Below are 20,991 nucleotides of genomic sequence, written 5' to 3'. Positions count from 1 at the left end.
CATTGCACATATAATAATAGAACACCTTACAGGAGGGTTTCATTTTCACAGGAAAAATCAAATAAATCAGTTTCTTACATAATTAGCTGAGAATAAGGTAAGGCTTGTGCAAGTAAGCAGTCATTGAATACTAGAATATATTTCCTATTTTTGTGTGTGTTTATTGTTAATGGTTTAGGTGAGGACAACTTATTCAGCCTGAAAGGCTTAAATCCAAAACCTAAATGCTTTCTCCTAAATTTCATACACACTTAAAAAAAAAAAAAAAGGAATGATCTAAGCACTATAGCTGCACATTCCAACCCTTAGTGATGAAGAAACTTGGATTAGAATTCAGTGCCAAGATTAGCAAGCCTTTTTATCCAGGTGTTTATCAGCATCCCTTCCCACAGCATCATCTGGTATGGTATTTCAATTTGCTTAAAACCAGTGATGAACAATCCAGGTATTCTAACTTACTGAAATTGTTCTAGTTGTCAAAGATCTCACACATATGCCTGTATACATATATATATAAATAATGTTACTCGGACATTATTTCATTATTCCAAGATCCTAAACACAGATTTAATTTTAAAGGTTGGGAACATATCTCTTAATTTTACCTTATATCTGAACTTGATCAAATAAAGCGTACATAGTTGTGGTTTTCTGGACATGTGCCAGAGGCTGTTCAGACCAGTTTGGTAAACCCTACAGTTAAAATAAATATTTTCCAGAATTCACAAAATTATGAAATTCTGCCCTCATTATGAGACCATAACTCTCTTATACTTCTCTCTCAGGAAACATATTGCTCATACTCATACTGGTGAGAAAATTCAAGTTCTCTTTGTCTTCCTAGTCATGCAGACCTAAATTTCCCTGTCCAGCAGGTATGCACAGCATGAAAACATTTGGGAAAAGAAGCATGGGAAGCCTCTGGCTCTATCAAAGGAATGGTGTGAAGCTTCTGTCACTGAAGCAATGTCTAGGACTTCTCTGTCTTCTGTTCATCCCTGCTACCCTATGGATGGCAGTCCAGCTCATGCTTAAGGACATGGATCACAGACTGTTTTGGTTATCTCTACAGAACAATGGATGGGATTTTTTTCTACATAAATAATATAGTTTTAAAAAAACAAAACAAAACAAACAATCAAACAAAGCAAACAATCAAAAAACACTTGTTTCCCCCTTCTTCTCAAATTCTAGCCAGGAAAGATGAGTTTGGATTTCTATGTTAATAAAGATAATGGTTGCACACTGGTATTGTTCCTGATGGTAGCTTGTCATCTGTTCTATGAGTGAATTGCACAGACCTCCTTTTCTTGCTGATAACAATAACAAAATAACGATTTCTGTTTCCTAACTTTCCTTCCCTGTGTCTCTTGAGTTTTGCTAGCAACCAACAGCAACAGAGATATATCTACTAAGGGACCCTAGGCAAAGGGCAGCCAGCAAAGAACATTTTAAACTTCAAGTATTTTGAGCCTCTCATGTCTCTCACAGGATCCCAACCCCATGAAGATCTGCTAACAAGTGCAGAACAGGCTCTGCTCCTTAATAGATGGTTACTTTGAAGGACAGGTTATTTTCCTGCCAGGAAAATGTTAATAGCTCTTGTTAAGCAGTGACTTTTTGTGATGTACTATTTAATTAATAAACCTAATTTACATTTTTACAGTGAGCCATGAGGATGATGGTATGTTCTCAGAAGATTTTTTTTTAGTAATTAAATTTTATAGCTTCCTAAGCTATCTTATTCTCTGTGCTTAAAGGAAAATGTTGACTTTTTTATTCATTTTTCTTTTGTTTTTCCTTCCAGAATCTGCTGATAAACAGGATATTCTGCCATGAACTACAAAAGAAAAATGAATATATCACATTAATGGTTTTGGTAATGGTAACACATTACTTACTGTGGTGGCACAGTGGATGTCTTTCCATACATTGGCTTCCCTGGAGAGATCTGAGACTTCAAAAAGGTTATCAAGAATTACTTCCCCAATCATGTCATGTCTAGAAAATCTGTCAAAATCATAAACACTGAAATGCAATTTCCTGTTGCTGAGTTGATCATAGGCTACAGGAAACTGAAAGGTTTCATCAAAGACAGGATTTAATGTCTTTCTGTGAACTCGTGTCTGAAACTTCTTTTTCCTATCTGGAAGCAGATATATCTTAACGTAGGGGTCGGATGTTCCTGTGAAGTCTTTAGCAGGCAGATCTAAGGCTTTGATAATTGTGACAGCCAGAAGTTCATTCTCGTAATCATACCGGAGAGTGAAATTAAGTTTTCCACATGTTTTCACATCTTCTTGTTGCCCATCAGAATCCACAGACTTCTGTTTGTAGAGTTCTGGTTTTATTCTCCCAATGCTGGTTGTTGTCTCTCCCCTTTGTAAAATTGGATCTGTCCCCATGTTAAAATCAACACTGGACACTTGCATCTGTCTTGGCAAGTGCCTCCTGAAAGAATTGTGCCTGCACACACACACACAAAATGAGCCATAGTTATCTCCAGAAAAAGACCTGGCTATTACTAAATAGACAATACATCGAGAAGACTAAATTAATAAGGGTTTGTATCTTTAAAATAATTTTAAAACAATCCCCCAAATGTTTTACAAGTGTTAAAACATCTTTGAGAGGAAATGATCATCAGAATGAACTCCTTGACCCGAGAGAAACCCATTGTCCCTGCAATACATATATTTATCACCTCATTTTCAAGCTATGCAGCTGAAACTGCATTCAAGTTCTTTCATAGAACAAGTTCACAGTTCCAGCATTACTTGATCCCAGTGTGCTATTGCATGGACAAAAGGTAGCCATGAAGAAAAAAAAATCACCTACAGACAACAGGCTTCCTTCCTGTTGTTTGGAGGCATTCATTGGCTGTTTTCCGATTAAATGTTTACCATGCTTAACACTGCTGTGAAAGGCCTGAAAAGGCCATGCAAAGGTTAGTTTGGAGGTTTTCAGCATAGTGCTTTGCTTTGCCATCATACAACATTTTATGTATATCTATTGGGTATTCAGTACCCTGAGTTACAGGTTGCCTTCTCTAATAACATTGTGAACATTTTGTTCTGGCTGCAATACATTTCAAAATTTTGGGCATCATTTTTCTCTAATAGTTTTTATTTTCCTTATGTTTTCATACTCCTCTATGTATTATATTAGAAAACTGATTCATGTACTTGTACCAAGAAACATATTTAAATCATTGTAATTCTGAATACTTTGTAGCATATATGTACATATTTATGGACTTATCCTGACTCACGAACATCAATAGAAATTTTTACCCTTTCTAAGATTGAAATTAAACCTCAGTTATGCCATGCAGTTTTAAGGTAGTATAAAAATATTGACCAAAATGTTTCTTAGAATTAATCATTAGCAGATTCCATTATGACCATACTGTCCAGTTTATTTTTTGGACATTTTCATATTTCCTTGGTACTTCACTACCCTTACAATCTGTACTGGAAATACTCACTACCCCCTCCTGTGAGTGTACTTAGTTGCCATTAAAAAACGATTTAATTGTCAGAATTTCCTCTGCTTTTTGCAATCAATTGCTTATTAATGCCAAATGCAGCCTTGCCTTATTGCTTGGTTTCCCTGTGGTGTTGTGTTCTGAAAACAAGAGGTGTCACAGCTGTGTGTTTCTTTCTTTAAATCAGAAATGCAAATTGTCCATTTGAAAGCAACCAGGGCTCATTTTAAAGATATTATTTGTATTTTTGCTGTAAGTGAAGTGGTTGCTGAAGGCACATAGCACAGAACTACTGCAATTTATCTGGGCAGAGATACAAGAGGGTAATCTGCAGCCATTAAATAATAGACAAGAATGTTTCCCATTTTGGCTGTTTCAGTACTGCTAGGTATAGGGAACAGTCTGACTGTAACAAAAGGATAGGGGAGGGAGAACTTCATAGGCCAAGTTTGATGTAGCTCCAAAAAAACCCCAGGTGTTTTGATCTCAAATTTAGATGAATAATACACCCCTCTCATAATAATTTCTACCTTTCATTTGTTTCTTAAATGTTTGAGCTCCCCAAATTCAAAGCATATGATGTCCATGCTGGACTGGAGTAAGGACTGGGAAGGCCCTAAGTAGTCAGAAAACATAACCATGTCCTCAGGGGGTTTCAGGGCTGCCCTTGAGCCTTTGCCCACTGTAAAGTCTCGTCTCATTGTGTGCCAAACACAAGGGAGGAACTGAACTCCACCCAGAATGTAGTGGCAATAAAAATTTGGGCATGCAGTGATTTACGTGCTAGCTCTCTAGTATCTCTGACTTTCTGCCTGTGCAGAGGAAACAGTGAAAATGCCTACATGCAATTTCCAGTGTGAATGAAATTGGATAAATGACAAACTCTTTTTTTTTTTTTTTTTTTTTTTTCCTAGAATTTGTTGCATTTATGAAGTTCTGAAGTTCTGAGTTAATACTTGTAAATGTAACGTGAAAAAATGAATCTATGATTTCTAAGGTGCCAACCTTCTTTCAAACTGTCAAATGTTGTGTACAAAAGATCCTCTAGTGAAGACAGTCATTGTTGTGAGGTGTCGCTAAGTAGAACTGTGCAGGCTATGCCCCATGGGAATCAGCAGTGCTTTTGCTCTAGTAAGCCAATGCCCTAATTACATAGTGCCTAGTATCTGTTCTGAGTCACAGCATTTCACAAAGATGGCTAATCGGTCTGTTAATTATTAAGATGCTTCATTGTTGTCATGGCAACATATGTCTTCCTTTGTTCTGCAATAACAAAGGACTTAATGACTGTTATAATGAAGTACAAGGATGTCAGGCAACCAGGTTGTGAAGGTGCTGTGAAGCTACTAATGTGTGCAAATCCAGGTACTTTGACCACTACTGGCTTTTACATAGCACTCCTATAATAGACATGCGTTCTATAGCTTAGAACAAACACATTTTGAGTGACAGTAAATCTGCACATAAATCTCTAGTATAAAATGTGCTTGTACAGGAATAATGATAGTATGAAGCTGTTTTCTTACTCAGTAAGATTGACATATGTAAGAATAAAAAGTAGGATAGGATGCTGATTTATGATATGACTTGAGATTTATGATGTGTGGCTCTGGTCTAGCTTTACTACATGACATTAGAGTGAAGCTTTGGAACAAATCCAGGAATGGACACCAGCACATAAATTGTATTTAGACAGAACTGAGGCTGCTGTTTCCTCCCTGCAGTCATCAAATTCAAGAGATCTGCTTGTTTTTCTATAAACTTAACATTTCCAAGCACTTCACTTTTGCATTTATAGCTCTTGGGAGCAGACTTACTCTTGTAGAGCTGTATGGCAAGTTTCTTTCCCACCTAACACCAAGGAGCTCAAAGCACCCTGAAAGTTAAGGTGAACATTTGAAGGATGACATATCACAGAAGAAATACACTATATTACAGAATAACTTCACAAAGTTCTGGGAAAAGTGTCTTTCTCTAACACAGAGCAAAAATGCATGTTCCACTGATGCAGGAATACTTCTATTGTAGTTTACTAGCTAATTGGGATCAAGGACTGAAGGACTTTTTTCTTTTTCCTTTTTTTTTTTTTTTTTTTCTTCTAAACTAGCAGGTCTTTTCTTATTATTAGGGACTATGACAATGGTATCATCCTAAATAAGCAGAAATTTATCATTTCCTTGCACTAACGTGTCTCACAGACATCAGACACCAGAGCCAGTTTTTAATCATTATGTGATCCAACATTCTGTCACACAAAAGAGAAGTAATCCAGAAAACTGATCTAAATATCCTGCCTTCATCTTATATATGACATTCTTGGCAATAGTAATTAATATGGGCTGTGGGAAGGTTTAGACTCACCAAGCAGACAGGCAAGGTTATAGAAAAAATATATTTGCAAATGCAGAAAGGATGATTTCTGTGTACTTTTAAAGATACATCTCATTCTAAACACTTTGTAACAAGTTTTTTTTTTTTTTTTTTTTTTTTTTTTTCCCAGCAAAATGTGAAGGAAGCGGAAGGAAGTGTTTCCAAACACCCTACTATTAATTGGTTAAAGTGGGACAAGCAAGGCTACTCAAGGGAAAGGAACTGTCCCTCTCAGGAAAGATTTAAAACTGTTAATCTAGACAGGGTACAAAGAAAAAGCTCCCTTACATCATGCAAAAAGAGTATGATTGATGACAGGTTTTAATTTTGTAAAATTGTCCTTGGCCTCAGGGATATTTTATGTATTTAGATCCCAGTCCAAATCACTCTGGAGGCCTGTGGGAATATTTTCATAGCCTGAAGTAGCTCTGGATCATGTCCCTGGAACTTCTTTTTTTCCCCTATATTACCACAGAGAGTTTTCAAGTCTATTTGCCAGCTAGCTGTTTCTTCTGTCTGTTCAGGAATCAGAGAGTCCAATCACATACAGATTTACCTGTTGATACATGATGGATAAAACTCTTCCAATTAATATCCAATTAGATAGCAGCCAGTTGCATAATATCTTTATCATGCTAAGCTGTATCAATTTTGGTCCCTCTGTGTCTTCTATAGCAGTTACCATGTTATAGCTGTTTTTCCAGTATTTTGGAACTGTTCCTCAGAGAGACTTGGATACCATGCTCTCCCTCTTAGCAGATGGATACAGTAGTTGGAGTCAGGCACAACCAGGGCAATGTGGCCTCAAGCCAGCTGTATAGTCTCATCCTTCAGCATAGATCAGCTGCTAGAGTCAGTTAGACCTCCTTTGGATGGAGTATTCTAACCTTCTGTGGTTGCCTGTTGGCTGTTCCCTGTTGTTGGAATAGCTGGAAAAAAATGTCTTTCTCTACTCACCAGCTCAATGAATGCAGAGAGCAAGCAAAACACTGTCTTAGGGACTCTCAGAAAGCCAGCAAAATATGTGCCCACTAAAGGTAAAGTATGTGTCTTCTCTAGTCTTGTGCCTCCAATGATTATTGTGAATGTGAGGGATATTTTTTTTTCTTGCTGTTTTATTTTGCTTTTGTACATTGTGTTGATTTAACAAACAGTCCATTGAGTGAAAGCCACTTCTTATATAGCATTTGTACTCTTACTCATAGCATTATGCAATACTTCAGGTGCCTCTTTTAACCTTCAGTTTCCCATTTTGTGTTTATAAAACATTTCTTTTAAAAAATTATTTGTGTATTTATTTTTTATGTAGGAAATGATCTTTGTAGTTCACTGTCTACTTCCCATGCATTAAATTGCTGACAGTATTTGAAGAAAACCCTGTTCGATACTACAGGTCACTGCACATCTCTTCTTCACTACTTTACAAGATAACTCAGTATCTGTGACAAAATTAAAGTTTGTGTCCTTCACTTTAATACAAAAGAAATCACTGCAGCAATATTATATGCTTGACTTTTATTTTAAAATCTATATTGAATCTGTACTGCTTTAAGGTCAGTCTGTAAGGGTCTACATTTTTAGACTGGGATTTTAATTCCTTTATAAGTGGCAAACCGTGTCTTGAAGAAATGTGCCATCAACAACAAACCTGCCATTTATTTAATGAAGAAGAAAACTTTCAACTGCAAAAGCAATTCCTATATCTACAAAAATATCTCTGTGAAATGACAGACTTGCAGTACTTGGAAAAATCACACTCAAATTGATTTTCCTATACACAAAACCTAAAAAGGAAAAGCTTAAAGCAGCAGTAACATATGTATTTACAAAGCAGTAGAAGACAGAGATTTGATCTTTATATGTTAAAACAGTGAGGTAGATGAAGGTGGTAGCACCACTGATTTTGGAATATTCCGTTTAACTTCTCATGACTGCCGTTTCACCCATAACTGGTAAAAACACAGCAAATAACCTATAATATTGGAAGTTTTCAGCAGAATGTTCTGGTTGTACCTTTTTTTCCAGGAAACGTGCCACAGATGTAAGTGTCCCTTACCTTGATGATGATGTGGGCTCTGTGATCTGCCTCTGCATGCGTGCATGTCTGATCAGATGTTCTTTCAGCGCATTCTGGACCTCTGCTGGTATATCAGGTGAAGTGTGGCTAATTTTCAATGCAGCTTCAAGTACCTTTGTTGTAGGTTTCCCATTTTCTTTAACTTCTTTTTTCTCGCTGGTCTCAAAAACCTCTGTGGGAGCACTCGAGTTGCTCTGAGGGATATTACTGGCATTGGAAGTGAGAGGTTTGCTTCTCCAGCAGGGCCAACACAACTTCCAAAAGACAAAAAGTGAGACTACCAGCAAAGCGAGCCCGCAGAAGCTGACGACTACTGCTAACAGACTGACTGAGATGTCTGCAAGGAATTAGAAAATTAGAAACAGAGATCATCATAACAGACAAACATGGAGAAAAAGAAAAAAAAAAAAAAAGTAAGAAAGAAACAAGTAAGGAGATAGAAGCATTTTAATCACTATCCCATGAAAATCTTTAAAGCTTTATTTATTTATTTGTTTGTTGGTTGGTTTGTTTTTCCTTTTTGATATCTAAAATGCCTTTAAAAGGTTATCATTCTCTACTGTATCTTTTCCAAATTCTCCATTCACTGTTGCACAGACTAGGAGCCAGTAACAGTACCACTAGCCACACACTGCCAGTCGGGCTTCTCAGGAAATAAGGGACTATACAAATGGTCCTAAATACACCCAGCCATAGTCATCAAAGGGTGTTTGCTCACAAACACTTCTTGCTGAAAAAAACAACACAACAGTCAACATTTTCCATAAGTGCACATGAAGACAGGTTAATTCAAAACACTGAGGCTGATATAGAAATTTCTTCAGGACTTGTCAAATTTATGACTTCATATGCTAACTGCTTCGTAAACATATTAAAACCTAACATTTACCTGGATAAGCAGGAACAAGATATAGTCTGTCACAAACAAGAAGTGGCAGGGGTTAAATCTTAAGCACTGATAGACCACGACAATGCATATACGTTGGTATCTAAAATCATGCTCCGAAAATTAAGCTGGCTTTAGAGTACACTATACAATGCCCTGGGTTGTATGGAGATCTTACCGTACACTTAGCTATCCCTGCTGCCCTGCATTTGACTTTTTCTGCCACAGTGGATTAACATATCCAATAGCACTGTCAAAGTAAGGAGAACAGATTTCATACCAACTAAATTCTGGGAACAGACATGCATTTTAGGAAATGGTGGATCACCAGAAATGCCAATTGGGCCCTAATTAGGATTTTTATTCTATGTGACATGTTTCAGTTTGATTTTTCCAGTATCATGTAATTTATAAAATTTGACTTAAAAAATCCCCTTCTTTTGAAAAGAGGCTTTTGTATGCTTTAAAAATATTCAATAAGCCCTGCTTAAATGCCCCTCAAGTAATGGCTGCTGCTGCTTGTTACAACAAGATCTGACAGTTTAACAGCTAATATTTTGTATCCATAGCTCCAGGCTACAGACTACTAAACTGAACTCATGGAAAAGTGCAACCAGAGTTTGAGCATTTTTTTTTCTAAAGGCTCACAGGAAGAAAAATAGTCCTCTACGTGTGTATTGAATCTATGAAACAGTATGTATCTCACAAATACTTTTGGGATATTAAGTTTCCACAAGATCATTTAGGATTTTTTTCTTTAATTTCCAAATACATCTATCAGTAACAAATCACAAAATCATTAAGGTTGGAAAAGACTTCCAAGATCATCTGGTCCAACCATCCCCCTACCACAAATATCACCCACTAAACAATACTGAGCTTAAGGCCCATTGGGCATGAAAATAGGTGAGAATAGTCAACATAAACAGAAGATGATTGTAGTTTGGATATTTGAATGACATGCTTCTACTTAACCTTACTTCATATACATCCTGGCCAGCTTCATGGAGGAATCAGCAGGGGATGTGTTTCTGCATTTAAAGCATTTGGCACTAACTGCTGCCCTGCCTTGAAGAGAAATATGCCTCTGTGAACATTTTCTGACAGTCCTAGGAAAGGCGTCATCCTTTTCTGCCTGTAGTTAAATGTCAAAATGTAGCCCTTGGAATATCCATGTCAGCTTAATGAGAAATTCATACCGCAAATTCTGATTTAAGATGTCCATAAAATGAATGGATGCATAATTATACCTAATAGTAATGTAACACAGGAAGCAAACAATACTTTTGCATATGATTTTTCTAGAGAATTAATGCCTGATACGGGTTATTAGGCTATTTGGTTTGATCTACTGTTTACACTGATATCTTTTCTGAGCCTGATAATTTTTATTTGGCTTGTGCACATTCCACAGCAGTGTCTGTTCTTGACAGCAAGAGAAGGCATTAGGAAATGCTGAGTTTACATCTTGTTTCAATCATTAATTGCGTTGTTGCAAATTTGTATTTCTGATTTGTACTTCTGTAGTTCTAATTTACAGTCATTGCTTTTCATTGCTTCTTTCATGTCTTCGTACGAGAGATTAAAAGCTATGATTTGCTTTGTAAGACATGCCTAAGCAGAATGTGCGGGGAAAAAAAAAAAAAAAAAAAAAAAAAAAGCCTGAAAGCCTTTTGAATGGTTTTAACCTGGGGAGCTTCATACTGTCCCAGACAGTTCCTGGGCATGGATCAGGAATTACAGAAGACCAACAATCATTCTTTATAGGCACTTTGGATGCGGTCATTATATTTTAGTAGAAGACAGACTTTAAATATATGGACAGAGGCTGTGACATGTGAACTGGCCTCAGTGCCAGGGAATGGTCATAAGTAAATTTAAGAAGTGAATATAGAGGTATGCCCCATTGAAAGAACTCTTTTTGGTTATATCTCCATTCTCAAATCTTGACCAAATGTATAACTCTAGCAAGAGGTTAATGGCTTTTCAGAAAGCAACAAAAAAGAAAACCAAAAATAAATTTAATCTGGGGTCATTTGCAGTATTTCCAGTTCAGTTTAGATGTGGTTGGCGTAACCAGGTTATGTTTTGAACTTAAGGCTTTTAGAACTGAACATTATAATTTTTCATTTAGAAAATGTTGAAACAGGATGTGTAACTACTTTGAAATAGCTGAAATCATTTCAAAATGAGAAATATGATCATTGATGCCTTCCAGCAGTTACAATTTGATGAGCAGACACTATCAGCTGAAAAACTTTCTAACAAAGCATTTCTAGCCAAACTTATTGTAAGTTTTTAACTGCAAGACACTTTTCAAGCCTTCAAATAACTTGGTGTCTCTTTTCAACACCTACTCTAGTTCTTCAACTTTCTTTATATACTTTTATATTTCCATTATACTATTTTAAATTCTCTCTAACTCAGTACCAAAACCTTTAAAGGCATTGTAAGTTTCATAAACTTAAATAATCACATGAATCATCTGAAGTCTTAAGAGCAGAGAAAATTTGTAGGAGCTATTTCTAGAGATAGTTGTACAGTCTCCATATTTGTTATTTAATAATAAGTTAAAGAGTTTCACATATTGCACTTTATAGTACAACAAATACTTAAACAAAATCATGAAATACAATAATTGTAAGGAATTGGACCAAAAAATAGTTTATTAGGATAAAAATATATATTTATTTCATTTACAGCCATAATTGCTAAAAAGCAATCAGTATACCATACACCTTAATGAGAAAATCATGTTTCAGTTCCTCACTTCTGACAGTCCCTTGGTTGAGTAAATACTGTGAAAGATTTGCTGTTATGTGAAGACTGGAATCATCTGTAGAACAGCAGTAAATGGAGCTTCCTAGACACTTTATATGTTACACTGGATGTGTCTTACGTATTACCTCTTAAGAGGAAGCTTGGTTTGAAAAAACAACAACAACAACAACAAAATAAAACACAAAAACACCACCAAAAAAAATATAATAAAAAGTCCCCAAAACATTCAGAGATGGTTCTGCAGATGAGGAGTTTCTTCACATCCCCATTAAGGAAATCTGGTTGGGAAGAAAAATGGGTACCAAAGGATGTCTGTGTCTTTAGACTGGGATTGGACTTTACTTATATAAGTGTTATATAAAGATGGTGACAACTTCAAAGACTGCCTAGGTTTTTAGAGGTAGAAGGAAAACACTCACTCTTCTGGGACAATGCTAACTGTCAATGTTGTAAACAATATTCTCACTTTTCTTCAGCATTAAGTAAAAGAAAAATAATTTTCAACCACAAGCAGTTTTTGACAACTTGTTTTCCAAACTGGTAATTACACCTTGTCTTCAATGCTATACGCTTGCACAGAATAGGACATCTTTCTGCATACTCATCTGGGTGTACAGAATTATGTTTTTGCCGTTCTTGTTCACATGCTGGATAATTTTAGCAATGTGAGGAAAATTCCCATTCTCTCACACCCTCTTCTGATCAGTGGGAAATATTTCACTGATTTCATTGGAGTTAATTTCACTCAAGGTGATTTTTCTTTACCAATCTCTCTTTAATGTCATCTTCATAGTCTTAATAAAATGCAATGACTGAAATAAAGTGTCCTGTTTCTTCATGGTTTTCTATTTAAAACTACTATTTGAAGATGCGCAATATTGGACAATTTGATATTTCTCATTTGAGAAAGACACACCTACTTGGGTAATGCCTGAATTATATTTACCTCACAATCTTATCTCTGCTTTTTTAAAAAATCTCTGCTTTTTTAAAAAAATATCCTTGGAAACACATTCAACATAAGAGGATCCTTGACAGCCAGCGTTTGATATTAGACAAGTGCTGCGGAAACGTTCCTTTTTTTTTTTTTTTTTTTTTTTCCTCTGGGTGCAAGGAATGTTTTGAGCAGTGGTTTAGTGGTTTTTGTACTCTCATTTGCGACATTTTTTTGTTGGAAATTTGCCTCAGAAAGGTTCTGCATGTGAATCCATTCTCAAACATACACACTGGCAGACTTCCACGTGCAGACCAAATTAAGTTAATTTCCATTTCAGTCAGTGCCCTGAAAACATAAGGCCCTTGGTGCTTAGCTTGGGAAAAAGGATACTACACCAACAGATGATATTGAAAATAAAGAGGAGACCAGCTTATGTGGTGATGTGGCTGCCCATGTGCATACGTGGCAGGCAGAACAAGGAGGGAGCAGTCACCTACTTTTGTGTCAAGTCACAATATTTGGTCTCTCTCACATCACATCACATGCCAGAAGATATGCAGAAGTGCAGTCAGTCACATTGCTCCTGCTGGGGTAAAGGAGATATGGATAAGCCTGCAGTACAAGACTGTATATTGGACTCATACTTCAGGGCTGTTGCACAGCCCAACAGCCTTGCTCTGGCTTTAGAAATGTGCTGTGAGTGTTAGCAGGCAGGAGATGCATTACATCTGACACGGACCGAGCTAAAGAGAACGTACTTTTGCCAACAAAGCAACAGCAGGAAAGAAACTTCTGGAAAAAGAGGGCTTGTATCCTCTTTTGACCCCCTTCTTGGTCTATAGCTGATCTTGGATCTCTTAAATATTTACAGTTCAACATCACGTAAGATTTTCTCAAACCTATTTTCTTTAACTATTTTTTTCTCTCTTGTTAATCATCCATAAGAAACTCTACTATCTCCATAGGGACCACTCTGAATGGAACTCTGTAGTCTGGAATATCAGCAGTTGGCTCATTCAGATAAATTAATATGTCTCTGATTTTCTAGAATTTGAAGAGAAGCAGGAGCTCTATCAATTTTAAATGGTCTGGGTCCAATAAATCTGCTTTACTCACATGATCTAGTTGGCCCAGCCCATCATTTCTGCTGTTAAAGTTTCCTTGGGGAACTCTGAAGAACATCAAAAGTTGCAGGTGTTCACTTTTAGTTGGCATTAGCAGATCTTCCACAGTTACTTCTGTATCATCTAAATCACCACAGACAGGGATATAGCATACCTCAGAAAGTGGCAGGTGCAGTCTCATATTTTCTCTTAACCTGAACCCGTCAAAACACCTGACTTACACTTCAAAACTACAAAAATAACCTTTCACTTAAAAGTCTACATGTAGTATCCTCTACTGTTCTCACAATGAAACACACTTTGAAGAATTTCCTCAAATCTTTTCACTTTTGCCCTGTTGTGAATGTGTTCCCTCCTATGCTGCTAATTCAGTCTGATGTCTGAACTTGTTCAAAATAGCCATCACCACCTCCTGGCTCATATATCACTTCTCAGTGCTAACAGAACTCTAGGGTAGAAAGTTTCTTAGCAGCAAGGGATTCCAATGAAGTCAGGTATGACTGTGATTTACTACATCTTTAGAGCACATAAATTTATTAATCTCTTGTCAAAATCATTTTATCTGTTACATTGTTTATTAATGCATCTGATGATCTACCTCTGTCCATCCACAAGAGGAACATCCTCTTTTACCATTTCAAACTCCCTATATAGGCCTTTAGACCTTAGGATGTACAGTAGATCCCAGGTATTTCCCAGAAGCTTATCTTTCTCCTGTCTCTATACATCACCTTCTGCTTTCCAGAAATCAGAAGGAATTTGCCACAGCAGCAGTGTATCCATAAGTCTTGGTACATGATTTGCATGCTGTATATAATTAAAAAGGATGGCTTCTACTTTGCTTGGCTGGATCATTGTGTTTTGCCTGCAGTGTAGGAAGCAAAAGACATTGGACTTAACATTGGCCTCTCCACCCCAACATACCAAATGTAAACTGGAAGCCTCCACTTCCAAGGCTTTTTCTGGCCTACCTGTTTAGATATTTTCCTACTTCTTAGTTTTCACTTAATCTCAAAAGGAGATAATTTTCCATCTCTGCTCAGCCCCTTTCCCCCTCTGCCTTCCATTAAACAAACAAACAAACAAACAAACAACAACAAAGAAAACAAAAACAAAACAAAACAAAACAAACAAAAAAAAATCAGCTCTGAGCTTAGTCCCAGTCTTCTCTCACACTTACAAGCATATCTAAATGTGCAAAAATACCTCATTCTCCTCTCTCATAAAAGAAAAGAACATGAAAACACATCATAGGCCCTTTGGACAGCCAACAGTTATGAGCATGTTGTAGCTACAACCAGGTTCAGATAGCTTATGTGTCATTTTTGAATTGTCATGGTTAAGTTTATTCATACATAGCATTATATAATGAACATATGACACATGATGAGACCTAGCAAAACACACAAAATCGGCATTATTACAGATTTGTCCCCCAGCTGTTGTAACAATTTCTGTATTTTTTCTTTGCAAAACATGTACAGAGAAAGATTCCTTTATAAATGCTTGCCTTTACTGTGCATCACTGCTGTCTGTGTGTTGAGCACTTCTGCATTGTTTTGACTGTCTTCACATTACTCTAAATAAATCTGGCTTCTGTGGTGCATTTACCCCTCTGTTCTACCACTACATTGCTGAATTAGCTGTTTCTCTGTTTTTCACAGCTTGTTAACATCCATTTCAGAAAGAAGTTTTCAGTAACCCTGCACTTTTTTCTTTTTTCCCCCAAAACATATTTCTCTCTGGTAATAATTTTGCTCTGGCCAGGTGGTGAGTTATACCATAAGTCGTTTGATCTCTCTGCTAACTGTTCAGAAGTTTATTATTTATTTTTCTCACATTTATTTGTAACAGAATGCTCCATTGTTTCACACAACAGTTACTTTCTTATGAAGAAATATGCTCTTCTTGCATGATACTCTCACACTGATCACAGTACTCTTCACATTTGTAGTCCCCTTTGTGCTTGCTTTTGGCACAGTTGAGAAGCACATATAAGCACACAACCGGATAAATCTGTTCCTCTATCCCCCTAAACGTAACCAGGTGGTTCAAGTATATCTGCAGTGTATACTCTGCATGTGTATACCCACACATGAATGTACACACAAATATGTTTAAAGGAACCAGGACTGATGTAAACCACCAACTACCATCATCAGGATGGGAACTGGCAGAAATGGAGCTGACAGCCAACAGGAGACTCATGCTGGCTGCAGCAGAAGGACCCACCATGACATTGCTCTTCAGGGAGGCACGAGGCTATATTACAGAATGGCCATGCTTAGGATGCTCGTGAGTTTTCTTACTCCTTCTGTACTTCTGTAGTAAACTGTCAATCAGAGATGGGGTTGGAAACATGTCAGGTTAAAGTTCTATGGTAGTAAAATAATTGTGAGTGGAATATTTAGGTGAATAAAAAAAATCCTGTAGAAGCTGATGTTTGTTGCATGGTCAACTTTAAAAATAAAAATAAAAAAAAATCATTATCTGACAATCAAAAGAGCAAGAGCAAACATCACCCTCAAGAACTCTCTAGCCACTCACTAGATGACTAAAATGCTCTCCTGGCAGGGAAAGAAGTGTGTTCCCAGCTCTGTTATAAACATTGGTTCCCCATGAGAACAGATAATGAGGTTCTTAAGCTCTGCAGGACCAGCAGACCTAACAAAGCAAAGACAGCAGTAAGTGCCCACCATTTGCAGAGGATATGTGATAGCAGTCAATTTTGAGCATGTCCCTAGAGCAGGAAGCCTAACTTCCTCTCAGAACACTTGATGCAACTGGCTTCAGAAATGCTCCCAGCTGGGACTTTGATATGCTTGGATCTTTAAAATGAGGAGGGATGCTAAACTGACAAAACAGAACAAAACCAAAAACACATAAACAACAACAAAAAAATTGTGTTCCTTATTGATCATATAGCCTGAATGTAAATACAGGTAGAACCAAGCTGTACCTATGAATTTTGGGCATTTCTAGAAGATAATTTATTTACATTAAAGATGAATTTTATTAGGTACAGTCCTGCACACATCTAGCTCCCATATATTTTCTACCTGAACTCTTCCCATTTTTTGACAAACATCTTAGTAATTTTGCCCAAATCTATTGGGCATAAAGGAGGTATAAAAAATAAATAAACCAGTTGCACATCTAATTCAGTGTTTTACCAAAAATTTTATACTCTTCAGAAGAAATCTCACAGTCATTTAACTATATAGAAGTACCATAAATGTAAACAGCTTCCTAATCTTTTTTTTTTCTTGAGCATTCCCCTGAGATAAGAGAATTAATAGTCCTTGTAATTACCAGGGCAGAAGATATAACAGCAGATGTTGTATTTTCACTAATTGTCTAAAGCTCTTGGAAATTTACAAAATGAGTTCTCTCAATAAGATTCTTTCCTATGAGTTCCATGGATTAATTATCCATTACACTAAATATGATTACCCCTTCTTGACCCAAGCAGTGAGCAGTAATTGAGGGTCCTAAGGTTTTTTGTTGCTGTCACTGAGAAAAAAAAAAAAAAAAAAAAAAGTATTGAAGAATCAGCCATTTATTTGATGTAATCCTGTTTGTCCACAAAGAATGTCCAAACTCTTATTTCTGTGTGAAAAAGGGAAACCAAACATATGGAGGTTATTTTTTTTCTTAGCTAGCAGTAAACCTCAGTAGCTCTCTTTCCTGATGTAATCCCGTTTTCTTTGATGTAATCCCATTTGTCCACAAAGAATGTCCAAACTCTTATTTCTGTAAGAAAAAGGGGAACCAAACACATGGAGGTTATTTTTTTCTTAGCTAGAAGTAAACATCAGTAGCTCTCTTTCCTGATTTGTTGATTTTTTTATTTTATTTTTATTTTTTTTTTTATTCTGCTCTTCTAAATCCATACCCTCTGTTTTTTTTTGTACTGTGTCTCTAGCTCCCTCTTGTGCGTTTGATTCTGTTACCCTTGTCTTGCTTCTTTCTCATATGTAGACACCTACACTATCAAAACAACAACAACAGTACCCAGCCTCTCCACTTGCCAGTGAAACATCCTGGGTCACAGGGTCAATGTTGTCTCATATTTTGCTTTGAGCCTGTGAATTGATGGTGAGTCCTCTGAGAAGCTCAGCTGCTATTTACAGTCCAGTTGAACAGAAAGCAATCATCACACCCACCAACAAAACCAGATCACAAAAGTTTTAGTTAACTATTTAAAAAATTTCAACTTCCAGAACATGCTTGCATTTGTGTATTAAATAGAAAAGGTCTTCTTTCCTATTTATCATCTACTCTTTTTCTTTCTGAAATGTTTCTTGTACTATTCTTTCCTGTCCAAATACAGGTCTCCTTTTCTTTTACCCTTCTTTCCTCCCATTAAATCTCTATTGATTCTTCCTTATACTACATTTGTGACACTTTTAGGTATCTTGTTTTTGAGATGAGAAAAACTAAATGAATTCAGTGTTCAGAAGGACAATATACTAACCCTATACAGACATTTATTTATTTATTTATTTATTTATCCTTTCTGCACCTCTTTTTATACTGTCTCATTGACTCTTTGCTTTTTGGATTTGAAAGTTTAGCTGATTCTATAACATAACATACAACAATAAACCATCATTCTGTAATCACCCTCTCAGTCTTTTCTTTATTTTCTCCACATCCTCCAGAACTCCTTCTCACAGCTCAAGTATCTTCTTACTCTTACTACAGTAGATTCTTCACCACACACTTCAGTGCTTGCTGCAGGGGCTAATGCCTGACATGCTGCACAAAGCCCCAGACAGCAAATAAGTGAAATGGTTCATGATGCGTGTTATCTAGCTTGGGCAAACACTGGGAAAGGGCTTCCCACATCATCATTTAGGGAAGGCTACAGCAAAATACAGCAAAACCAATAGGGCTAAATTAACCATTTCTCTTCTTTACACTACAGCTACAGCTGCATGACACCAGAACTTTGCAGAATTTACTCAGCCACAGCAGGATGTGTCTACCTGATACAGACTCTCACACCAAATACTACCAGTCCATGTACCAGACACCAAAGTTTCAGGAAAACAGAAACATTTATGGCTTTATTCTCAGAATGAAGATGGAGAACACTTTAGGTTTCTACCTTTAATGAACAGCCGCTGTGGATGTTCAGCACTGTGGACAACATTAACTTTACACATAGAGATGGAAAGGTACTCCACATGCATTTGAAGAGCAGAATAAATACCTCTCTATGGCACGGTTTACCTTTCAATGACCACATTTTCTCTGCCTAGATACTGTATTTACAATCTTTCACTTCAGCAAATTCATGAGAGTAATATTTACATCTTGTCTATCCAAGTGTTTACATATTAAAATATTGTCAATTATCAACAATGACTGTGTGTCTGTTTTTCCTCTGGAGTCATAAAGTATTAAAATATGATTACTAGCACTGTTAGTAATAGATGAGACAATGTTTAATTTAATGTGTGTGCCAATAAAATTGACATCCTTAATGTTTTTCATTTAGGAAGAAAAAGTGAGATTTAGGAACTCAGTTGAGATGTGGGACCATGTGATTCAAGCCCCTTCTTGGTTAATTTACAATTTATTTATTTTTTTCTTCTAATCTCACAATTGCAACTTTGTTAGGGTTTTTGTATGTAAATCACCAAGAATATTGTTGACTTTGAAGAAATGAATATATTTGTTCAAAAATGTAGACAATTCTTCAAAAGAAGCTTCTGTAATATACAGTGCAGCATGAAGGCAAGTGTTGAAGGTTCAAATTTGCTAGACAGCAATACTTGGTTTACCTTGTGGAACATTTCTGTATCTTTCACTACCCACCTGTTTATATATTCACTTGTTTTTTACACTACACCTAATACTGACTCCCAGTGCAGTACTCTCTAAAAATCAGAGAGAGAAACTAATCTTTTCAGAGCCCAGTTTTCAAAGCTTTATCAGGTTATTTTCATGCAACCTTTTACGATTTGGACAAGACAGCTCAAAGAGTGTAGATATACTGGTATTTATGAAGCACAGCAAATCCACAGTCCATGCTGGTGGAAGCATTCTACACACCCACGCCCTGGTGCCCTGGCTGTCAAAGCCCTGATGGGTCTGTCCGGGCCCCTCTTGCAGCCTTCACTGGCTGCAAACTGAGCACTTGCCTCAAGCACAAAGACCCAGGAGAACAGTGCGGGTACCGAAGTCTGAAAGAAGAATCGCTCCTCTCTAAGGAAGGTAGCAGCAACAGTTATTTTGTTTGGCTGGTTGTTTTTAGTGATGAGATACTAAGTATCCCAGAATTTGCAGTAAAATATGTGGGCATTAGAAGGAAAAAAAAAAAAAAAAAAAAGAAAACTAACAGCTGCCGTGGTAGCAACAGTGCAGCTGGGGCACATGCTCAGAACCTGCTACTTTTCATTACTTGGTGTCAATTTATTTAATTTGCGCTCTATGCTTGTTATTTGTTGGCCAACTTTTTTTATATATTTTTTATTTTTATTTTTCCCGGACGAGTTCTGGACCAGAGCAGCCCGGAGGGCTGCGCAACCCCTCCTGGCTCCTGCCGGCAGACAGAGAGCTCTCCCCCGGCTAACGGAGGAGATGCGCACCCCCGTCCCACAGCGCGCTGCCGCGGGTCACCGCACGGTGCCGGGAGCCCGGGGACCACCAGCGCGTAACGCGGCGCCCCGAAGAGCAGCTGGGGAGATGAGAAAAAGGGGGCGAGGGGCACAAAGCCCCCGCGGCACTGAAGCGCGCCCGGCTCTGCTGCCCCAGCATCAAACGCAGCCGTCGGCTGCGGGAGGGAGAGGATTTTAAAGCGGGCTGCGAGCCTGCCCCCCCTAGTCCCCCCCCCCATCCGCCCCCTCGGCACGCAGGGAAGGCAAAGGAAAAAGTTGCGCTCTCCGGCCGCCCACGCCGGCGGCAGGACGGGAGCGGCGGCGGGACGGGCGCGGTACCTGTGCCGCCGATGCCCTGGCGGGCGGTCTCCAGGGGGAAGATGCCGGCGCACTTCTCCCGCTCCACCTGCCCGCCCAGGCACAGCTCGGAGATGATCTGCAGCGCCTTGTGGCACAGGCTGCCCACGCCGTCCTCCGCGGGGAAACTCATCTCTTCTGCCCCGGCCGGCCGCTCTAAGCCATGGCCGGCGCGGGACGGCTCCGCACCGGCACCGCACCGGAGCCGCACCGCACCGGCACCCGCGCAGCCTCCCGCGGGGAGCGGAGCGGGGCGGAGCGGAGCGGCAGCGGGGAGCGGCGGAGCGGCGGGTGCGGAGCGAGTGAAACCGCGCTCTCATCCGAAGAAGAAGTAGTGAAGGTTGGGGGGGGGGGGGGGGGGGGG

The 20,991-nt window shown here is 38.1% G+C and overlaps 1 protein-coding gene and 2 long non-coding RNA genes across 5 annotated transcripts in view; 2 read left to right on the top strand and 1 right to left on the bottom strand.

The window, feature by feature from the left end:
* The window catches only part of SYT10 (synaptotagmin 10), a 35,331-nt gene extending 14,439 nt beyond the window's left edge, over positions 1–20,892 (bottom strand). For both annotated transcript variants that reach the window (XR_004755652.1, XM_035344396.1), the window contains exons 1-3: positions 20,610–20,892; positions 7,914–8,271; positions 1,902–2,466 (exon numbers count right to left, since the gene is read on the bottom strand). Coding sequence is in view for 1 of the 2 variants with exons in the window: in XM_035344396.1 (XP_035200287.1) it covers positions 1,902–2,466; positions 7,914–8,271; positions 20,610–20,760 (1,074 nt within the window). In the remaining variant the exon portion in view is untranslated. The remainder of the gene's footprint in view (positions 1–1,901; positions 2,467–7,913; positions 8,272–20,609) is intronic.
* Positions 1,811–11,754, top strand: LOC118177044. Of its 2 annotated transcripts, none has more exons than XR_004755655.1 (4): positions 1,811–1,967; positions 7,883–8,010; positions 8,178–8,362; positions 11,600–11,754. It is a non-coding gene; the product is annotated as an uncharacterized LOC118177044 (long non-coding RNA). The 2 variants fall into 2 exon arrangements; XR_004755656.1 differs by lacking the exon at positions 11,600–11,754 and adding an exon at positions 9,390–9,770.
* Positions 20,893–20,905: 13 nt separating the features above from the next.
* Positions 20,906–20,991, top strand: part of LOC118177054 — a 26,969-nt gene continuing 26,883 nt past the window's right edge. Inside the window, exon 1 of the long non-coding RNA XR_004755661.1 lies at positions 20,906–20,967. This is a non-coding gene — a long non-coding RNA (uncharacterized LOC118177054). The remainder of the gene's footprint in view (positions 20,968–20,991) is intronic.

This window comes from Oxyura jamaicensis, chromosome 1 (genome assembly GCF_011077185.1).
Source record: "Oxyura jamaicensis isolate SHBP4307 breed ruddy duck chromosome 1, BPBGC_Ojam_1.0, whole genome shotgun sequence".
Classification (NCBI taxonomy): domain Eukaryota; kingdom Metazoa; phylum Chordata; class Aves; order Anseriformes; family Anatidae; genus Oxyura; species Oxyura jamaicensis.
The sequence above is the reverse complement of the archived record's forward strand: the minus strand, read 5'-3'. Positions and strand labels throughout refer to the sequence as shown.